General features: G+C 38.5%; 1 protein-coding gene across 1 annotated transcript; it reads left to right on the top strand.

Moving 5' to 3' along the window:
- The first annotated feature begins 10,579 nt into the window (after window positions 1-10,579).
- LOC138366487 (THO complex subunit 4-like) lies at window positions 10,580-12,129 on the top strand. Its single transcript, XM_069327543.1, has 3 exons — window positions 10,580-10,738; window positions 11,462-11,648; window positions 11,819-12,129. The coding sequence occupies exons 1-3, from the start codon at window positions 10,580-10,582 to the stop codon at window positions 12,127-12,129; spliced, it is 657 nt and encodes a 218-aa protein (XP_069183644.1).
- Window positions 12,130-20,074: the final 7,945 nt, after the last annotated feature.

Genomic DNA, 20,074 nt, shown 5'->3' on the forward strand with positions numbered 1-20,074 from the left:
ACAAGTCTAGGAAGGAACTGATAAATCTAGATGCAGTTCTGAGAGCAGAGAGAGAAATATCTCCGTACGACAGAATTCGTACGGAGTACGATTCATAGTACGACAGAATTATGTCGAGGAGGTACGACAGCTGAAATAACATCAAGAAGAAACGAAGGAGGAGGCCAATATTAAAAAGACCTCGTCGTGGAAAGTCGTAAAGGACAAGGGTCTTAAGAAGACCTTGACAAGGCTGCCTACAGACGCCCTAACGACTACAAATTCATTTGCCGTGGTGGAAGACGAGTGCTGTGGTGAGCCTGCAGTTCACTCGAAAAGGAAATCAAAGAAGAGCAATGAAGCACAAGCCCCTCAACGTGCTCAGAAAGTTAAGGAGGCATCTAAGCAAATTTTGGTTGTGGGAGATTCCCAGGTGAGGTACTTAGACAAAACGTTTTGTGCTAGAAATAGGGGGAACAGGTTAAGGGTTTGCTATCCCGGAGCTGGAATTGGTGACATTATAAACAACATGAATGATATTATGGCTGGAAATGGAAATAATCCCATTATTTGTATTAGCACCTGAGGAAATGTTGTTGGTCGAGTTAGGAGTGAAGACTGATTCAGAGGTATAAAACAGCTTTTGATTTGTGGAACCAATTGCCGCATAACGTGGTGGAATTAGGGTCCCTCGATTGTTTCAGGCGCGGGTTGGACATATATATGAGTGGGATTGGGTGGTTATAGATAGGAGCTGCCTCGTGGCCAATGGGCCTTCTGCGGTTGCCTTTGTTCTTATGCTCTTAACTTAATTACAAATATTTTCCGCAAAGCACAGGAAAGTACTATGCCTCACAAATTGAATAGATCAAACACAAATGTCCCGAAATGAATAACAAAGGATCTGAAAAACCTTATACGTAGAAAGAGAGCTTGGTACAAAGGGATTAAGAATGGGGAAGTCAGTTTTGAACAAGAATTCGCACAACTGGTTAGAAATGTTAAAAAAGAGATAAGGAGAGCAAAAAGAAACTATGAAGTTCGTATAGCAGGCCAAGCAAAGGCAAATCCTAAAAGTTTTTTTCAGTTATATCGAACAAAGGTTAGGGACAGGATAGGTCCATTAAAAATCGAGACAGGTCAGTTAACGGAGAAGAGTTAAGTTAATGTTAATGTTGTAATGCTAATGAAGAATTACACCTCCTCTGACGTGACGCACCACCTTTAAGCTGACGCACCTCCTCCCGCACCTCCTTCTGCGGGAGGAGGTGCGTCAGCTTAAAGAACGAGAAGTAACGAAGGAGGAGACCAGCAGTAAAGGGACCTCGTCTTGGAGAGTTGTGAAAGACAGGGGCCTTAAGAAGACTTTGATAAAGCCGCCTTCAAACGCCATAGCATCCTCTAATTCATTTGACGTTTTGGAGGACGAGTGCTGTGGAGAGACTGTGGATCGCGCAAAAGGGAAAGCAACGAAGAGAAAGGAAGCGCAGGCCCCTCAGAGGGTAAAGGAAGTACCTAAGCAAACATTAGTTGTGGGAGATTCCCAGATAAGGTATTTGGATAGAACGTTTTGTGCTAGAGATAGGGGGAACAGGTTAAGGGTTTGCTATCCCGGAGCTGGCATTGGTGATATTATAAACAACATGAATGATATTATGGCTGGTAATGGGAACAATCCCATTATTTGCATTAGCGTGGGAGGAAATGATGTTGGCCGAGTTAGGAGTGAGGAACTGATTCAGAGGTATAAAACAGCCATTGAGTTAGTTAGGAGCAAGGGAGGAATCCCGATCATATGTGGCATTCTTCCAAGAAAGGGAGTGGGAAATGAATGGATATCGAGGGCACTTGGTGTCAATTGCCGGCTGGAAAGATATTGCAAATCAAATGCAATATCTTTCATAGACAACTGGGAACACTTCTATGGAAGAAATGAAATGTATGCTCGTGATGGGGTGCATCTATCGAGAGCTGGGGTTGTTGCTGTTGCGAACTCGTTAGAAGAAGTGGTTAGAGGTGTTTGTTTGGGTTTAAACTGTTAGTAGATAGAGGTATGGGAATTGATTTGGAGGAAGGAGGTAATAAAAGTATGTGTTTGTGGGAGAAAGGAATTGGCAAAACGACCAGGGAAAGAGAAGGTCCGCAAAATAACAATTCACTTAGGGTATATTACACTAACAGTAGAAGTCTAAGAAATAAAATTAACGAATTAAATGCTCTTGTCTGCACAGAAAAAATAGATATTATTGCACTTACCGAAACGTGGATGAATGTAGAAAATAGAGAACTATTAGCTGAATATCAAATATATGGATTTAAACTATTTCACACAGATAGATATATTAGACGAGGAGGTGGAGTAGCCATATATGTTAGGGACAATTTGAAATGTAGTCTCAAAGAGGGAATCAAAACAGAGCCACACACAGAAACTATTTGGATTGAATTAAACGAAAAAGCTAATAATATTATAATAGGAGTAATATATAGGCCACCAAATTTAGACAGAATGGAAGCAAAGCATCTATGGGATGAAATATCTAGAGCATCTAGATCTAACAGTATTTATGTCATGGGTGACTTTAATTTTAGCGGAATAAACTGGTTGAACAAAACAGGGAATAGTGAAGCAGAAGATTTTCTAGAATTAATTGACGATTGCTTTCTTACGCAACACATTAAGGAACCAACACGGGAAAATAATATTTTAGATTTAGTGTTAACTAACAGGGAAACGCAAATTAATGACATCGAAATAGGGAGTGAGCTAGGGAGCAGTGATCACAAAGAAATCAGATTTAGCATAGGATGGAATAGACCAGTAGGAGAAAATTCTGTTAAAGTGCCAGATTTTCGAAAAGCTGATTTTAATAGCCTAAGAATTTTTTTGGGTCAAATTGATTGGAAAGTCTTGGGTATGGGGTGTGGGCCGGTCTTGGAGCGAGACATGAACCCAGCGATAGGTGACTTAAATGGGGATTTCGATGTGGATTCAATATATAACTTATTTAAGAATATTCTAAACAAAGCACAGGAACGTAGTATACCATACAAATTGAATAGATCGAATACTAATGACCCAAAGTGGATAACAAAGAATTTGAAGAACCTTATAGGTAAAAAGAGAGCTTGGTACAAAAGGATTAAAAATGGGGAGGTCACTTTAGAACAGGAATTCGTACAACTGGTTAGAAATGTTAAAAAAGAGATAAGGAAAGCAAAAAGAAACTATGAAGTTCGCATAGCAGGGCAAGCAAAGACAAATCCTAAAGGGTTTTTTCAGTTATATCGTACTAAGACTAGGGAAAGGATAGGTCCATTAAAAACTGAGACAGGTCAAATAACAGATAGTGATGAAGAGATGAGTAGTATTTTTAATAAATATTTTGTATCTGTATTTACTAAAGAGGAACTTAACAATATGCCTTCAGCCGAACAAGTCTAGGAAGGAACTGATAAATCTAGATGCAGTTCTGAGAGCAGAGAGAGAAATATCTCCGTACGACAGAATTCGTACGGAGTACGATTCATAGTACGACAGAATTATGTCGAGGAGGTACGACAGCTGAAATAACATCAAGAAGAAACGAAGGAGGAGGCCAATATTAAAAAGACCTCGTCGTGGAAAGTCGTAAAGGACAAGGGTCTTAAGAAGACCTTGACAAGGCTGCCTACAGACGCCCTAACGACTACAAATTCATTTGCCGTGGTGGAAGACGAGTGCTGTGGTGAGCCTGCAGTTCACTCGAAAAGGAAATCAAAGAAGAGCAATGAAGCACAAGCCCCTCAACGTGCTCAGAAAGTTAAGGAGGCATCTAAGCAAATTTTGGTTGTGGGAGATTCCCAGGTGAGGTACTTAGACAAAACGTTTTGTGCTAGAAATAGGGGGAACAGGTTAAGGGTTTGCTATCCCGGAGCTGGAATTGGTGACATTATAAACAACATGAATGATATTATGGCTGGAAATGGAAATAATCCCATTATTTGTATTAGCACCTGAGGAAATGTTGTTGGTCGAGTTAGGAGTGAAGACTGATTCAGAGGTATAAAACAGCTTTTGATTTGTGGAACCAATTGCCGCATAACGTGGTGGAATTAGGGTCCCTCGATTGTTTCAGGCGCGGGTTGGACATATATATGAGTGGGATTGGGTGGTTATAGATAGGAGCTGCCTCGTGGCCAATGGGCCTTCTGCGGTTGCCTTTGTTCTTATGCTCTTAACTTAATTACAAATATTTTCCGCAAAGCACAGGAAAGTACTATGCCTCACAAATTGAATAGATCAAACACAAATGTCCCGAAATGAATAACAAAGGATCTGAAAAACCTTATACGTAGAAAGAGAGCTTGGTACAAAGGGATTAAGAATGGGGAAGTCAGTTTTGAACAAGAATTCGCACAACTGGTTAGAAATGTTAAAAAAGAGATAAGGAGAGCAAAAAGAAACTATGAAGTTCGTATAGCAGGCCAAGCAAAGGCAAATCCTAAAAGTTTTTTTCAGTTATATCGAACAAAGGTTAGGGACAGGATAGGTCCATTAAAAATCGAGACAGGTCAGTTAACGGAGAAGAGTTAAGTTAATGTTAATGTTGTAATGCTAATGAAGAATTACACCTCCTCTGACGTGACGCACCACCTTTAAGCTGACGCACCTCCTCCCGCACCTCCTTCTGCGGGAGGAGGTGCGTCAGCTTAAAGAACGAGAAGTAACGAAGGAGGAGACCAGCAGTAAAGGGACCTCGTCTTGGAGAGTTGTGAAAGACAGGGGCCTTAAGAAGACTTTGATAAAGCCGCCTTCAAACGCCATAGCATCCTCTAATTCATTTGACGTTTTGGAGGACGAGTGCTGTGGAGAGACTGTGGATCGCGCAAAAGGGAAAGCAACGAAGAGAAAGGAAGCGCAGGCCCCTCAGAGGGTAAAGGAAGTACCTAAGCAAACATTAGTTGTGGGAGATTCCCAGATAAGGTATTTGGATAGAACGTTTTGTGCTAGAGATAGGGGGAACAGGTTAAGGGTTTGCTATCCCGGAGCTGGCATTGGTGATATTATAAACAACATGAATGATATTATGGCTGGTAATGGGAACAATCCCATTATTTGCATTAGCGTGGGAGGAAATGATGTTGGCCGAGTTAGGAGTGAGGAACTGATTCAGAGGTATAAAACAGCCATTGAGTTAGTTAGGAGCAAGGGAGGAATCCCGATCATATGTGGCATTCTTCCAAGAAAGGGAGTGGGAAATGAATGGATATCGAGGGCACTTGGTGTCAATTGCCGGCTGGAAAGATATTGCAAATCAAATGCAATATCTTTCATAGACAACTGGGAACACTTCTATGGAAGAAATGAAATGTATGCTCGTGATGGGGTGCATCTATCGAGAGCTGGGGTTGTTGCTGTTGCGAACTCGTTAGAAGAAGTGGTTAGAGGTGTTTGTTTGGGTTTAAACTGTTAGTAGATAGAGGTATGGGAATTGATTTGGAGGAAGGAGGTAATAAAAGTATGTGTTTGTGGGAGAAAGGAATTGGCAAAACGACCAGGGAAAGAGAAGGTCCGCAAAATAACAATTCACTTAGGGTATATTACACTAACAGTAGAAGTCTAAGAAATAAAATTAACGAATTAAATGCTCTTGTCTGCACAGAAAAAATAGATATTATTGCACTTACCGAAACGTGGATGAATGTAGAAAATAGAGAACTATTAGCTGAATATCAAATATATGGATTTAAACTATTTCACACAGATAGATATATTAGACGAGGAGGTGGAGTAGCCATATATGTTAGGGACAATTTGAAATGTAGTCTCAAAGAGGGAATCAAAACAGAGCCACACACAGAAACTATTTGGATTGAATTAAACGAAAAAGCTAATAATATTATAATAGGAGTAATATATAGGCCACCAAATTTAGACAGAATGGAAGCAAAGCATCTATGGGATGAAATATCTAGAGCATCTAGATCTAACAGTATTTATGTCATGGGTGACTTTAATTTTAGCGGAATAAACTGGTTGAACAAAACAGGGAATAGTGAAGCAGAAGATTTTCTAGAATTAATTGACGATTGCTTTCTTACGCAACACATTAAGGAACCAACACGGGAAAATAATATTTTAGATTTAGTGTTAACTAACAGGGAAACGCAAATTAATGACATCGAAATAGGGAGTGAGCTAGGGAGCAGTGATCACAAAGAAATCAGATTTAGCATAGGATGGAATAGACCAGTAGGAGAAAATTCTGTTAAAGTGCCAGATTTTCGAAAAGCTGATTTTAATAGCCTAAGAATTTTTTTGGGTCAAATTGATTGGAAAGTCTTGGGTATGGGGTGTGGGCCGGTCTTGGAGCGAGACATGAACCCAGCGATAGGTGACTTAAATGGGGATTTCGATGTGGATTCAATATATAACTTATTTAAGAATATTCTAAACAAAGCACAGGAACGTAGTATACCATACAAATTGAATAGATCGAATACTAATGACCCAAAGTGGATAACAAAGAATTTGAAGAACCTTATAGGTAAAAAGAGAGCTTGGTACAAAAGGATTAAAAATGGGGAGGTCACTTTAGAACAGGAATTCGTACAACTGGTTAGAAATGTTAAAAAAGAGATAAGGAAAGCAAAAAGAAACTATGAAGTTCGCATAGCAGGGCAAGCAAAGACAAATCCTAAAGGGTTTTTTCAGTTATATCGTACTAAGACTAGGGAAAGGATAGGTCCATTAAAAACTGAGACAGGTCAAATAACAGATAGTGATGAAGAGATGAGTAGTATTTTTAATAAATATTTTGTATCTGTATTTACTAAAGAGGAACTTAACAATATGCCTTCAGCCGAACAAGTCTATGTGGGTGGGGACGAGGACAGGTTGACGAGTTTAACAGTTACCAGGGAGGATGTTCTTAAACAAATAGTAAAACTCAAACCAAACAAATCCCCAGGGCCGGATGAAGTGTTTGCCAGGGTGCTTAAAGAATGCAAAGAGGAGCTTTGTGACCCACTGTCAACCATATTTAATAAATCAATAGAGTCAGGCAGAGTGCCGGAGTTTTGGAAAGTTGCTAATGTGATACCAGTTTTTAAGAAAGGAGATAGATCACTTGCGTCTAACTATCGACCAATTAGCCTAACGTCTATTGTGGGAAAGTTACTCGAATCTATAATAGCAAATAAAATTCGTCTTCATCTTGAAAAACATAAATTAATAATTGAGTCGCAACATGGTTTTATAAATGGCCGTTCATGTTTAACAAATTTGTTATCTTTTTATTCTAGCATTGTTGAGGCAGTTGATAGTGGTAAGGATTGCGATGTTGTATACCTTGACTTTAGCAAAGCTTTTGATACAGTGCCACATGAAAGACTGATTAAAAAGATAGAGTCTCATGGTATTGGGGGTGCTATATTAAGCTGGATTAGGGCATGGCTATACCAAAGGAAACAGAGAGTTAGTATAAATGGAATCAAGTCAGAGTGGGAAAATGTTGTAAGTGGAGTGCCTCAAGGCTCTGTCCTGGGACCTCTGTTGTTTATAATATATATAAATGATTTAGATTCAGGTTTGAGTAGCAACATTTGCAAATTTGCCGATGATACGAAAATCGGTAGGGAAATTAATTCGGAGGAGGACTCACTATCACTTCAAGTTGATCTAGATAGGGTTTTGAAATGGTCAAAGGATTGGCAGATGCAGTTTAATGCTGATAAATGTAAAGTTCTGAGGTTAGGTAATGATGATAGAGTTACAAGATACGAGCTAGATGGTGTTGTGATTGCGAAGTCGGATTGCGAAAGGGATCTGGGAGTTATGATTAGTAAGAATTTAAAACAAAAGGATCAATGCATAAATGTTCGTAATAAGGCAAATCGGACACTTGGATTTATTAATCGCAGCGTTAGTAACAAGACACCTGGTGTGGTTCTCAAGCTATATCTTGCTCTAGTTAGGCCCCATTTAGATTATGCAGTTCAGTTTTGGTCGCCATATTATAGAATGGATATAAATTCACTTGAACGTGTCCAGCGTAGGATGACTAAGTTAATTCCCCAAATTAGAAATCTTTCATATGAAGAAAGATTAACAAAGCTTAAGTTGCATTCACTGGAAAGGCGAAGAGTTAGGGGTGACATGATAGAGGTTTACAAGTGGATGAATGGACATAACCGGGGGGATATTAATAGGGTATTAAAAGTATCAACACAGGACAGAACACGAAACAATGGGTATAAATTGGATAAGTTTAGATTTAGGAAAGACTTGGGTAAATACTGGTTCAGTAACAGGGTTGTTGATTTGTGGAACCAGTTGCCGCGTGGCGTTGTGGAGGTGGGGTCCCTCGATTGTTTCAAGCGCGGGTTGGACAAGTATATGAGTGGGATTGGGTGGTTATAGAATGGGAGCTGCCTCGCATGGGCCAATGGGCCTTCTGCAGTTACCTTTGTTCTTATGTTCTTATGTTCTTAAGAAGAGTTGAGTAGTATTTTTAACAAATGTTTTATATCTGTATTTACTAAAGAAGAACTTAACAATATGCCTTCAGCTGAACAATTATATGTGGGTGGGGATGAAGACAGGTTGACTAGTTTAGCAGTTACCAGGGAGGATGTAATTAAACAAATAGTAAAACTAAAACCAAACAAATCCCCAGGGCCGGATGAAGTGTTTGCCAGGGTGCTTAAAGAATGCAAAGAGGAGCTTTCCGAGCCACTGTCTACCATATTTAATAAATTAATAGAGTTAGGCAGAGTGCCAGAGTCATGGAAGGTAGCTAATGTGGTACCAATTTTTAAGAAAGGAGATAGATCACTTGCGTCAAACTATCGGCCAATTAGCCTAACGTCTATTGTGGGGAAGTTACTTGAATCAATAATTGCAAATACAATTCATCTGCATCTTGAAAAACATAAATTAATAAATGAGTCGCAACATGGTTTTACAAATGGCCGTTCATGTTTAACAAATTTGCTAACTTTTTACTCCAGCATAGTTGTGGCAGTTGATAGTGGTAAGGATTGTGATGTTGTGTACCTTGACATTAGCAAAGCTTTTGATACAGTGCCACATGAAAGACTAATTACAAAAATAGAAGCTCATGGTATTTGGGGAGCTATATTAAGTTGGATTAGGGTATGGCTATTCCAAAGAGTTAGTATAAATGGGTTTAAGTCAGAGTGGGTTAATGTTGTTAGTGGAGTACCTCAGGGCTCTGTCCTGGCACTTCTGTTGTTTATAATATATATAAATGATTTAGATTCAGGTTTGAGTAGCAAATCGATGATATTTGAGTTTGAGATGATACAAAAATCGGTAGGGAAATTAACACGAAAGAAGACTCACTATCACTTCAAGTTGATCTAAATAGGGTTTTAAAATGGTCAAAAGACTGGCAGATGCAGTTTAATTCTAATAAATGTAAAGTTTTGCGGCTAGGTAATGATGATAGAGTTACAAGATACGAGCTAGATGGTGTTGAGATTGCGAAGTCGGATTGCGAGAGGGATCTGGGAGTAATGATTAGTAAGAATTTAAAACAAAAGGATCAATGCATGAATGTTCGTAATAAGGCGAATAGGACACTGGGATTTGTTAATCGAAGCGTTAGTAACATGACACCTGGTGTGGTTCTTCAGCTATATCTTGCTCTGGTTAGGCCCCATTTAGATTATGCAGTCCAGTTTTGGTCGCCGTACTATAGAATATAAATAAATTCACTTGAACGTGTCCAGCGTAGGATGACTAAGTTAATTCCCCAAATTAGAAATCTTTCATATGAAGAAAGATTAATAAAGCTTAAGTTGCATTCACTGGAAAGGCGAAGAGTTAGGGGTGACATGATAGAGGTTTACAAGTGGGTGAATAGACATAACAAAGGGGATATTAATAAGGTATTGAAAGTATTAACACAAGACAGAACAGGAAACAATGGGTATAAATTGGATAAGTTTAGATTTAGGAAAGACTTGGGTAAATACTGGTTCAGTAACAGGGTTGTTGATTTGTGGAACCAATTACCGCATAACGTGCTGGAGGTGGGGATTTCGATTGTTTCAAGCGCGGGTTGGACAAGTATATGAGTGGGATTGGGTGGTTATAAATAGGAGCTGTATCGTATGGGCCAATAGGCCTTCTGCCGTTACCTTTGTTCTTATTATCGATTTTCTTCATTGCAAGTTGTTATTGTTGTTTTAGATTGATCTACTCTAAAAGGAACTTTTTTCTAATTTAGTAACTAAAATTTCTATGTAGCACGGGCTATGGTGAACCGGTAAACCAATACAATTGACTGCAACCGATGATGGTTTCATTAATATTTCCATTTCACACAGAAATCACACTAACGTGATACATCAGTCGATTAAGGCAGTGTCTGGGATGCTCCCGGACGCAGGTTCGAATCCTCGTCATGGCCCTTGTGGATTTGTTTATTTTCATTTCGTCAGGTACATGTAGAGGTGAGGTGTTTTAACATAAATAGATCTGAAAATCTGGCAGAAAAACGTCGATCGGACTGTGTGTAAACTGGCTAGAAGATAGTGTGTTGGTTATCCATTCAGTTAAGGATACATCCTGTCATTTCTACCTCCAAACATGGCAGCTGATATTGATATGAGCCTGGAAGACTATATTAAGACTCGAATGAATATGGTTGGTTCAAGAACATGTCGAGACCGTTCAGAAGATCCTCAGAGGATGTCTGTTTTGAGCACTGTGGTTGTGGCAAGTCAATGCAAGGATATGACAGACAAAGTAAGTTACGCTTTCCCTATATTAATCTGAGATAATTAGTAAACATTAAATTTCAACTAATAACTACAAAATGTAAAGTAACCTATTTCAATCATTTCTAATGATGGAGTTTTTATGATTCTTAATATGTTAACTGTATCTGAGATAGTGAATCAGAGGCATAATATTCCGGATTAGAGGAACGTTAACTTATATTACTAGTTCTGCTTGAATGATTCCTATTTTTGTCTAAATCATTTTTCATTGAGTTTTTAAGAAGTCTTACTCGATGAAACCATGTTATATAGTAAAAAAAAAATCACGTTTTACAGGACAATTGCAGAAGGAGCAACACCATGCACAAGAGGGAAGGATTCCGCAATCATAAGTTGGGTGAATCGGCCAGAGTCCTCATATCTAACCTGCGATATACAGTAACATACATATACAGTAACTGTATACAGATATACATACGCAGAAATTTATGTGAGTCAAAGAATATTGAATATGAATGAAAGAAAGTTATGAGAGAATTCTGCAGTAATAGGATTTCTAGCGCATCAGTTAACTCTAATATGAACTTGAAATATTAGTTCATATTATTATTGTATTGTAGTTCATTATTATTATTGTAGTGTAGTGCGTGTAAAACGCACAACAATAAGGTGGTGTAACTCAAGCTATTCTCAACCTGTTTTTAAATATGTACTTGTTCTCCAATACAGAATCTTCAATCTTTTTCAGGAGCTGTTTGCTGAATTTGGAACCATTATAAATGCAGCAGTTAACAATGATAACTTGGGAAAGTCATTAGGTACAGCGTATATTGTCTTTGCCCGAGAAGCAGATGCACTTCAAGCTCTCAAGCAGTACAATGGTTTTCGTTTTCATGGCCGACCAATAGGAATCACCATGGATGGCGGATCAGCTGGTATGTCATGACATTAGATTTTCTTTGCAAGTTTTCTCTTATGGAAAGGTTGACTTCTTAGCTTTGAACATTTTCACATTAATGTATCTAGTGATGTCATTATCCATGTATTTGTTGTTCTACTATGAAATATAGTAATTAATGAGTTGTATTATCTTCCCGATATTTAGGTAGTGGCGACATAAAAGATCGGCTTGACTACAACAGAGTCTACAGAAGTGGCTATCGTGGAAAAGACCGCACTGGCTACCGTCTTGGCGATCGTACTAACAAACGGAGTGCATACAAAGGCAGAAAATTCATTAATTACAGTAATAGAGATGTCGAACGTGGTGGAAATGGTAGAGGCGAGCGTGATGTAAGTAGTGACGAACGCTTTGGCTACATTGACAGCAACCACGAGAGATGGTTTGGTAGGCGGGGTACCAGGAATAAGGTATATAATGGCAATGATCCGGATATTGAGTGTGATGCCTGGTAACTCCTGACTAGAAATTGGCTATTGATAATTTTATAAAGTTTTTGTGTAATAAACTTTAAATAATAAACTGTAATAATTTTTTTTTTAATTTGTCTATTGGTTAACCTCAATGATGCAAGAAAATATGTTATTTTACTTATTGGAATGTGAAGCAACTGCAGCCCTGCGCAACAAACTCAACATTCATCCAACGAGAGCAGCTGGATTAGATGTAAAATCCACAGCAACTACAATAGTTAGAAAGGCAGTTGAAGAATGGATAACACTAGTGAACACTGCTTCCATATCCGCCACCACAATAACGTTATTAATATTGACCAAACCACACACTAGTCGATTGTGTGAATGATCCAGGACGGACCGAAACGTCGTCGTCCCTTTACTTTCTAGTGTGTGGTTTGTCAATATTAATAACGTTATGGTGGTGGCGGATATGGAAGCAGTGTTCACAAGTGTTATCCATTCTTCAACTGCCTTTCTAACTATTGTAGTTCCTGTGGATTTTACATATAATGCAGCTGCTCAAGTCGATTGTGAGAATGATCCAGGACGGACCGAAACGTCGTCTTCCCTTATATTTCTAGTGTGTGGTTTGGTCAACATATTTCAGCCACGTTATTGTGACTTTATAACGTTATTGAAACAAGACTAAGACAAGTTTGCTTTGCAGAGGCTCAAAACTGTCAAAGAACAACAAACGGATACCATCTCAAGATTTGCAACTACACACATCTTCACAGATGGATCAGTTGATTAAGAATGAAGTTCTGCTTGTTTAGCAGTTTACACTTACACCCATGAAGTTACTGGAGCATGAATAGTGGGTGTTCAACTTTGCAAACAGAATAATATACCCTGAAAAAGGCAATAAATTATACAATTGAGAATAATTTACATCATGTCATCATGCATGTCGACTCTCCAGGCATTGTTATCCAGCTAGCATAGAAATCATATACAATTCATCACAGAAATCGTACATATAGGAAAAGCTCACAATCTTGAGCTGTCAATTACCCTAAATTGGAGTACAAGTCACATTGGTATAGATGGTAATGAAAGGGCAGACTTACTAGCAAAAACTGCCACTGCTTTACCGTTGTTGTTGTTTCAGATTTAGCTTCTCAGGACAAAGTGTCCATGTAGCACGGGCTATTGTGAGCCCGTAATAGAGTTTGGTTATACCTGATAACCTTGCTTCTGTGATATTAGGGTCCAAGTTTGAAATGGAGGAGGGGATTTCTCCTTTTTCCTTACTTATTTATCGCTTCTGTTTTAGTGCACTGGTTTTAATCTTATTTCATTAACATTATCTTGGTGGCGAATGTAGATGCAGAAGTCCCATTCCTCAACGCCTTTTCTAATCATTGTAGTCGCGGTGGATTGTGCATCTAATGCAGCTGCTGTCGTTGGATTAATATTAAGTTTGATGCGCAGGGCTTCAGTAGCCTCACATTCCAGTAAGTAGTGCAACAGTGGCGCCTCTGCTTCTGTTTCACAGATATGACACTCTTTAACTATTGGCTACAAGTGCCAGCAGCACTTGTAACCAAGTCTGAGTCTGTCTATGGCTACTGCAATGTCTCTGGATATCTTTTTGCCAGGCTTGAAAGAGGAGTAACCAGTGGCTTGTTCTTACCATATCGCGATCTTCCGTAGTAGTGGATCTTCCTTCCGCTTCTTTGGCTCTGTAGCGACTTTTGTTAGTTGAGAATATTTTCTTCTTGATTTGCTCCTTTATCTGTGAGAAACTTGGAGGTATTTGAACCTTTACAACAGGTAGAGCAGCGGCAGTTTTTGCTAGTGAGTCTGCCTTTTCATTACCATCTATGCTAATGTGACTTGGTATCCAATTTAGGGTGATTGACAGCCCTCGATTATGGGCTTCTTATCCTATATGTTGAATTTCTGTGAGTTGTATATTATCTCTGTGCTGACTGGATAACAATGCCTGGAGCGAAGATTTAGAGTCTGTATGACATGTAAATTATTCTCAATTGTATAGTTTATTGCCTCCTTCAGGCCATATAATTCTGTTTGCAATGTTGAGCACCATTCATGCTCCAGTAAGCTTTATGGATGGTAGTGTAAACTGCTGCCCCAGCAGAACCTTTTCCTTGATCAACTGATCCGTCTGTGAAGATGTGAGTCGTTGTAGGGTTAGAGATATTTTCCATTTGTTGTTTTATTACTTCCGTGAGCCTCTGCGGGTCACATGCTGATTTTTTAACTGGTAATCTTTCAATGATTATCTTTAGATTCGATTCTTCCCATGGAGGAGGCTATCGAAAGTGTGGATATGGTCTGTCTTCCCCTTTGTTTTTAATGGTCCATTTCAGGTTCATTTTCTCTACAATCTTGACTTATTTATCCACTGTTCTACATTATCCGCTTGTTCTATACTGTAGGTTTTTCTGAAAGGATCTCTGAATGCTGTCTTTGATTGCTGGCGGTACAGGCTAAAATACCTTCAAGTTTTTCACAGATTAAGCAGCAAATCAATAAGAAAATACATGCAAATATCAAAAGTCGCCACAGAGCAACACTAGTGAACATTCTGCATCTACATCCACCACCAAGATAATGTTATTATAAGACTAAAACCAGTGTACTAAACAGAAGAGACAAATATTCAAGGGAAAAGGAGGAAACCCCCACCTCGATTTAAAACCTTGACCCAAATATTTTATGAACTATTACTATTATGCTACACAGTAGCAGAATGTAAACACACAATTGAAAAGGAAATAAGTGATATAAATTTGATAAGTTTAGAATGAGGAAAGACCTGGGTAAATGCTGGTTCGGTAACAGGTATGTTACCGAACCAGCAGGGATCTATTAGGCTACTGTGTAACATAATAGTTTCACATCCCTGTTACCGAACCAGCATTTTGTATAATATATATCAACACACAATAGAAAAGGAAATAAGTGATATAAACTTTATAAGTTTAGAATGAGGAAAGATGTAGGTAAATGCTGGTTCGGTAACAGGGATGTGAAACTATTATGTTACACAGTAGCCTAATAGATCCCTGCTGGTTCGGTAAAATACCTGTTACCGAACCAGCATTTACCCACATCTTTCCTCATTCTAAACTTATCAAGTTTATATCACTTATTTCCTTTTCTATTGTGTGTTGATATATATTATACATAGGTAATATCCCCTTTTTATGCCCATTCATCCACTTGTTTACTTCAGTCATGTCTTCCCTAACTCTTTGCTTTTATAAAAAATATATAATAAGGTTTCCAGTGATGACCAAAACACAATGCAGAAGACGACTTTCGGTATGTCCTAGACCATTATCAAGTTGTGTGAAAGCAGAGAGGAAGAAAGAAAAAAAGTGAGACCTCTCTGTAGTCTCTGTCCTCCTGCCGTCGATCTAATAAAAAGTGTCCGTGTCGTTTGGCCTTCCACCTCAGTTACAGGCCGGCTCCTGTGCGAGGTAAGTCACCATAGTCCGTGCTACTTGAATATTTTTGTTCCCAGTAGCTGAATCTATAACAACAACATCGTTTGGCCTTCTCTTCCTTATCTCCATCACTCTTCCCTTCTCTTCCTTATCTGATGTCAATCTCAGGACATCGTTTAAATGCAACGACTGCATCCCTCCTGTAAGATGCTTAGTCGTGATGTCGACTCTCTGTTCCTCTTGATAATGATTTTCCATAGTCAGAAAGTTGAGTAAGGAAAGGATGTTCTCTCTATCTAATTTTATTTCACCTAAGAAATTGTTTAGGTGAAATAGATTGGAAAGTCCTGGGCAAGAAGGGTGGACCGGTCATAGAGTGAGACGTGAACCAAAGCGATCGGTGATTTAGGAAGGGATTTCGATGTGGATTCAAAATGTAACTTATTTAAAAATTTCCTACACCTCGCACAGAAACGTAGTATACCATGCAAATTTGAATAGATCGAATAATAAAGATCGGAAGTGGATAACAATTCTTGCTTTGAACCTTATAGGTAGGAAGAGAGCTTGGTACAAAAGGATTAAGAGTGGGGAAGACGGTTCAAAGCAAGAAGTCGTCCTACTGGTTAGAAATGTTAAGACAAGAAATGCGGTCAAAAATAAACTATGAAGTTCTCATAGCAGGGAGGGCAAAGACAAATCCTAAAGGTTTTTTCAGTTATATCAAACAAAGATTAGGGAAAGGATAGGTCCATTAAAAACGGAGACAGGGCAGATAACTGATAATGACAAAGAGATGAGTAGAATTTTTAATAAATATTTTATCTCTGTATTTACTAAAGAGTAACTTAAGGGGCCTGGTGACTGGAGATTTTTCCAAATATGAAATATAGTGAAAACAATCTAAATGAATCTCCCGTTATTTGGTATCAACGTAGTGAAAATTTCATCGGAATGTGTTAAGAAATGATTTTTTTAAATTCATGCGTGCACGACAGGCGGCAACCAGCACTGATATTAACGATAACATCTCCTATTTACTGGCAATTAGGAATAAAGAAATGCAAGCACATCTCCGATGCACAAAGAAGAAAATCATTAATAAGAAAGGTTTCCAAAGTTGGTATTCAGCTGATGACACCTGGAGGGTCAGATTTCTCCCATAATAATGAGTATGTTATTATGCAGTATTTATTATATATCATATAAATACATTGCTCAATTGCAATTGTTGTTATGTCTCTTTGTCTGAAAGTTGACAACTACATTTTTCTCCTTTATTTTTTTATGCGGATGTTGTTGTGACTTCTACATCTTGGAGAATGTATATCCGGCACTAAGCATGAGAAGTTGGAACGAAATGGGTCAACATGTTATTAAGCCACAGTTGGCAGAAGTAGTGACTGTTATTTGTTTTGGCCGATTTATTTACAGGTTTCAAACTCTATGGTTGACTAGTCCAGCAAAGAGAACGCCTGGTCGGGGACTGGGCCGCGAGGACGCAAAGCCCTGAAACCGTCTCAAGGTAACATCAAGGCTGTCATTAACATATCTATATATATTTGTGGGGGAAGGTGATATTTTTTGTGACTGGATTTCAACACATATTGACCCACAACTTTCACATATTCGAGTACGTTTAGCAGTATGTCTAACGAATGCGAAAAGGAGTTTTGCGAGCATTGTCTACCATATTTAAAAAATCATTAGAGTCAGGCAGAGTTTCAGAGTCGTGGAAAGTTTCTAATTTGGTACCAATTTTCAAGAAAGAAGATAGATCACTTGCGTCCAACTATCGGCAAATTATCTAAACGTCGATTGTGGGAAAGTTACTTGAATCAATAACTCCAAATACCATGCGTCTTCTTCTCGAATAACATAGTAATAATAGGTAGTAATAACCGTAGTAATATTATTATAGCAATAATGTAAGGATTAGTAATAATGTAAGGAAGTAATAATGTAAGGAAGGAACTGATAAATCTAGATGCAGTTCTGAGAGCAGAGAGAGAAATATCTCCGTACGACAGAATTCGTACGGAGTACGATTCATAGTACGACAGAATTATGTCGAGGAGGTACGACAGCTGAAATAACATCAAGAAGAAACGAAGGAGGAGGCCAATATTAAAAAGACCTCGTCGTGGAAAGTCGTAAAGGACAAGGGTCTTAAGAAGACCTTGACAAGGCTGCCTACAGACGCCCTTACGACTACAAATTCATTTGCCGTGGTGGAAGACGAGTGCTGTGGTGAGCCTGCAGTTCACTCGAAAAGGAAATCAAAGAAGAGCAATGAAGCACAAGCCCCTCAACGTGCTCAGAAAGTTAAGGAGGCATCTAAGCAAATTTTGGTTGTGGGAGATTCCCAGGTGAGGTACTTAGACAAAACGTTTTGTGCTAGAAATAGGGGGAACAGGTTAAGGGTTTGCTATCCCGGAGCTGGAATTGGTGACATTATAAACAACATGAATGATATTATGGCTGGAAATGGAAATAATCCCATTATTTGTATTAGCACCTGAGGAAATGTTGTTGGTCGAGTTAGGAGTGAAGACTGATTCAGAGGTATAAAACAGCTTTTGATTTGTGGAACCAATTGCCGCATAACGTGGTGGAATTAGGGTCCCTCGATTGTTTCAGGCGCGGGTTGGACATATATATGAGTGGGATTGGGTGGTTATAGATAGGAGCTGCCTCGTGGCCAATGGGCCTTCTGCGGTTGCCTTTGTTCTTATGCTCTTAACTTAATTACAAATATTTTACGCAAAGCACAGGAAAGTACTATGCCTCACAAATTGAATAGATCAAACACAAATGTCCCGAAATGAATAACAAAGGATCTGAAAAACCTTATACGTAGAAAGAGAGCTTGGTACAAAGGGATTAAGAATGGGGAAGTCAGTTTTGAACAAGAATTCGCACAACTGGTTAGAAATGTTAAAAAAGAGATAAGGAGAGCAAAAAGAAACTATGAAGTTCGTATAGGAGGCCAAGCAAAGGCAAATCCTAAAGTTTTTTTCAGTTATATCGAACAAAGGTTAGGGACAGGATAGGTCCATTAAAAATCGAGACAGGTCAGTTAACGGAGAAGAGTTAAGTTAATGTTAATGTTGTAATGCTAATGAAGAAGAGATGAGTAGTATTTTTAACAAATGTTTTATATCTGTATTTACTAAAGAAGAACTTAACAATATGCCTTCAGCTGAACAATTATATGTGGGTGGGGATGAAGACAGGTTGACTAGTTTAGCAGTTACCAGGGAGGATGTAATTAAACAAATAGTAAAACTAAAACCAAACAAATCCCCAGGGCCGGATGAAGTATTTGCCAGGGTGCTTAAAGAATGCAAAGAGGAGCTTTCCGAGCCACTGTCTACCATATTTAATAAATCAATAGAGTTAGGCAGAGTGCCAGAGTCATGGAAGGTAGCTAATGTGTTACCAATTTTTAAGAAAGGAGATAGATCACTTGCGTCAAACTATCGGCCATGGAAGGTAGCTAATGTGTTACCAATTTTTAAGAAAGGAGATAGATCACTTGCGTCAAACTATCGGCCTAACGTCTATTGTGGGGAAGTTACTTGAATCAATAATTGCAAATACAATTCATCTGCATCTTGAAAAACATAAATTAATAAATGAGTCGCAACATGGTTCTACAAATGGCCGTTCATGTTTAACAAATTTGCTAACTTTTTACTCCAGCATAGTTGAGGCAGTTGATAGTGGTAAGGATTGTGATGTTGTGTACCTTGACATTAGCAAAGCTTTTGATACAGTGCCACATGAAAGACTAATTACAAAAATAGAAGCTCATGGTATTTGGGGAGCTATATTAAGTTGGATTAGGGTATGGCTATTCCAAAGGAAACAAAGAGTTAGTATAAATGGGTTTAAGTCAGATTGGGTTAATGTTGTTAGTGGAGCACCTCAGGGCTCTGTCCTGGCACTTCTGTTGTTTATAATATATATAAATGATTTAGATTCAGGTTTGAGTAGCAAATCGATGATATTTGAGTTTGAAATGATACAAAAATCGGTAGGGAAATTAACACGAAAGAAGACTCGCTATCACTTCAAGTTGATCTAAATAGGGTTTTAAAATGGTCAAAAGACTGGCAGATGCAGTTTAATTCTAATAAATGTAAAGTTTTGCGGCTAGGTAATGATGATAGAGTTACAAGATACGAGCTAGATGGTGTTGAGATTGCGAAGTCGGATTGCGAAAGGCATCTGGGAGTTATGATTAGTAAGAATTTAAAACAAAAGGATCAATGCATGAATGTTCGTAATAAGGTGAATAGGACACTGGGATTTGTTAATCGAAGCGTTAGTAACATGACACCTGGTGTGGTTCTTCAGCTATATCTTGCTCTGGTTAGGCCCCATTTAGATTATGCAGTCCAGTTTTGGTCGCCGTACTATAGAATATATATAAATTCACTTGAACGTGTCCAGCGTAGGATGACTAAGTTAATTCCCCAAATTAGAAATCTTTCATATGAAGAAAGATTAATAAAGCT

Source organism: Procambarus clarkii, chromosome 19 (assembly GCF_040958095.1).
Source record: "Procambarus clarkii isolate CNS0578487 chromosome 19, FALCON_Pclarkii_2.0, whole genome shotgun sequence".
NCBI lineage: Eukaryota > Metazoa > Arthropoda > Malacostraca > Decapoda > Cambaridae > Procambarus > Procambarus clarkii.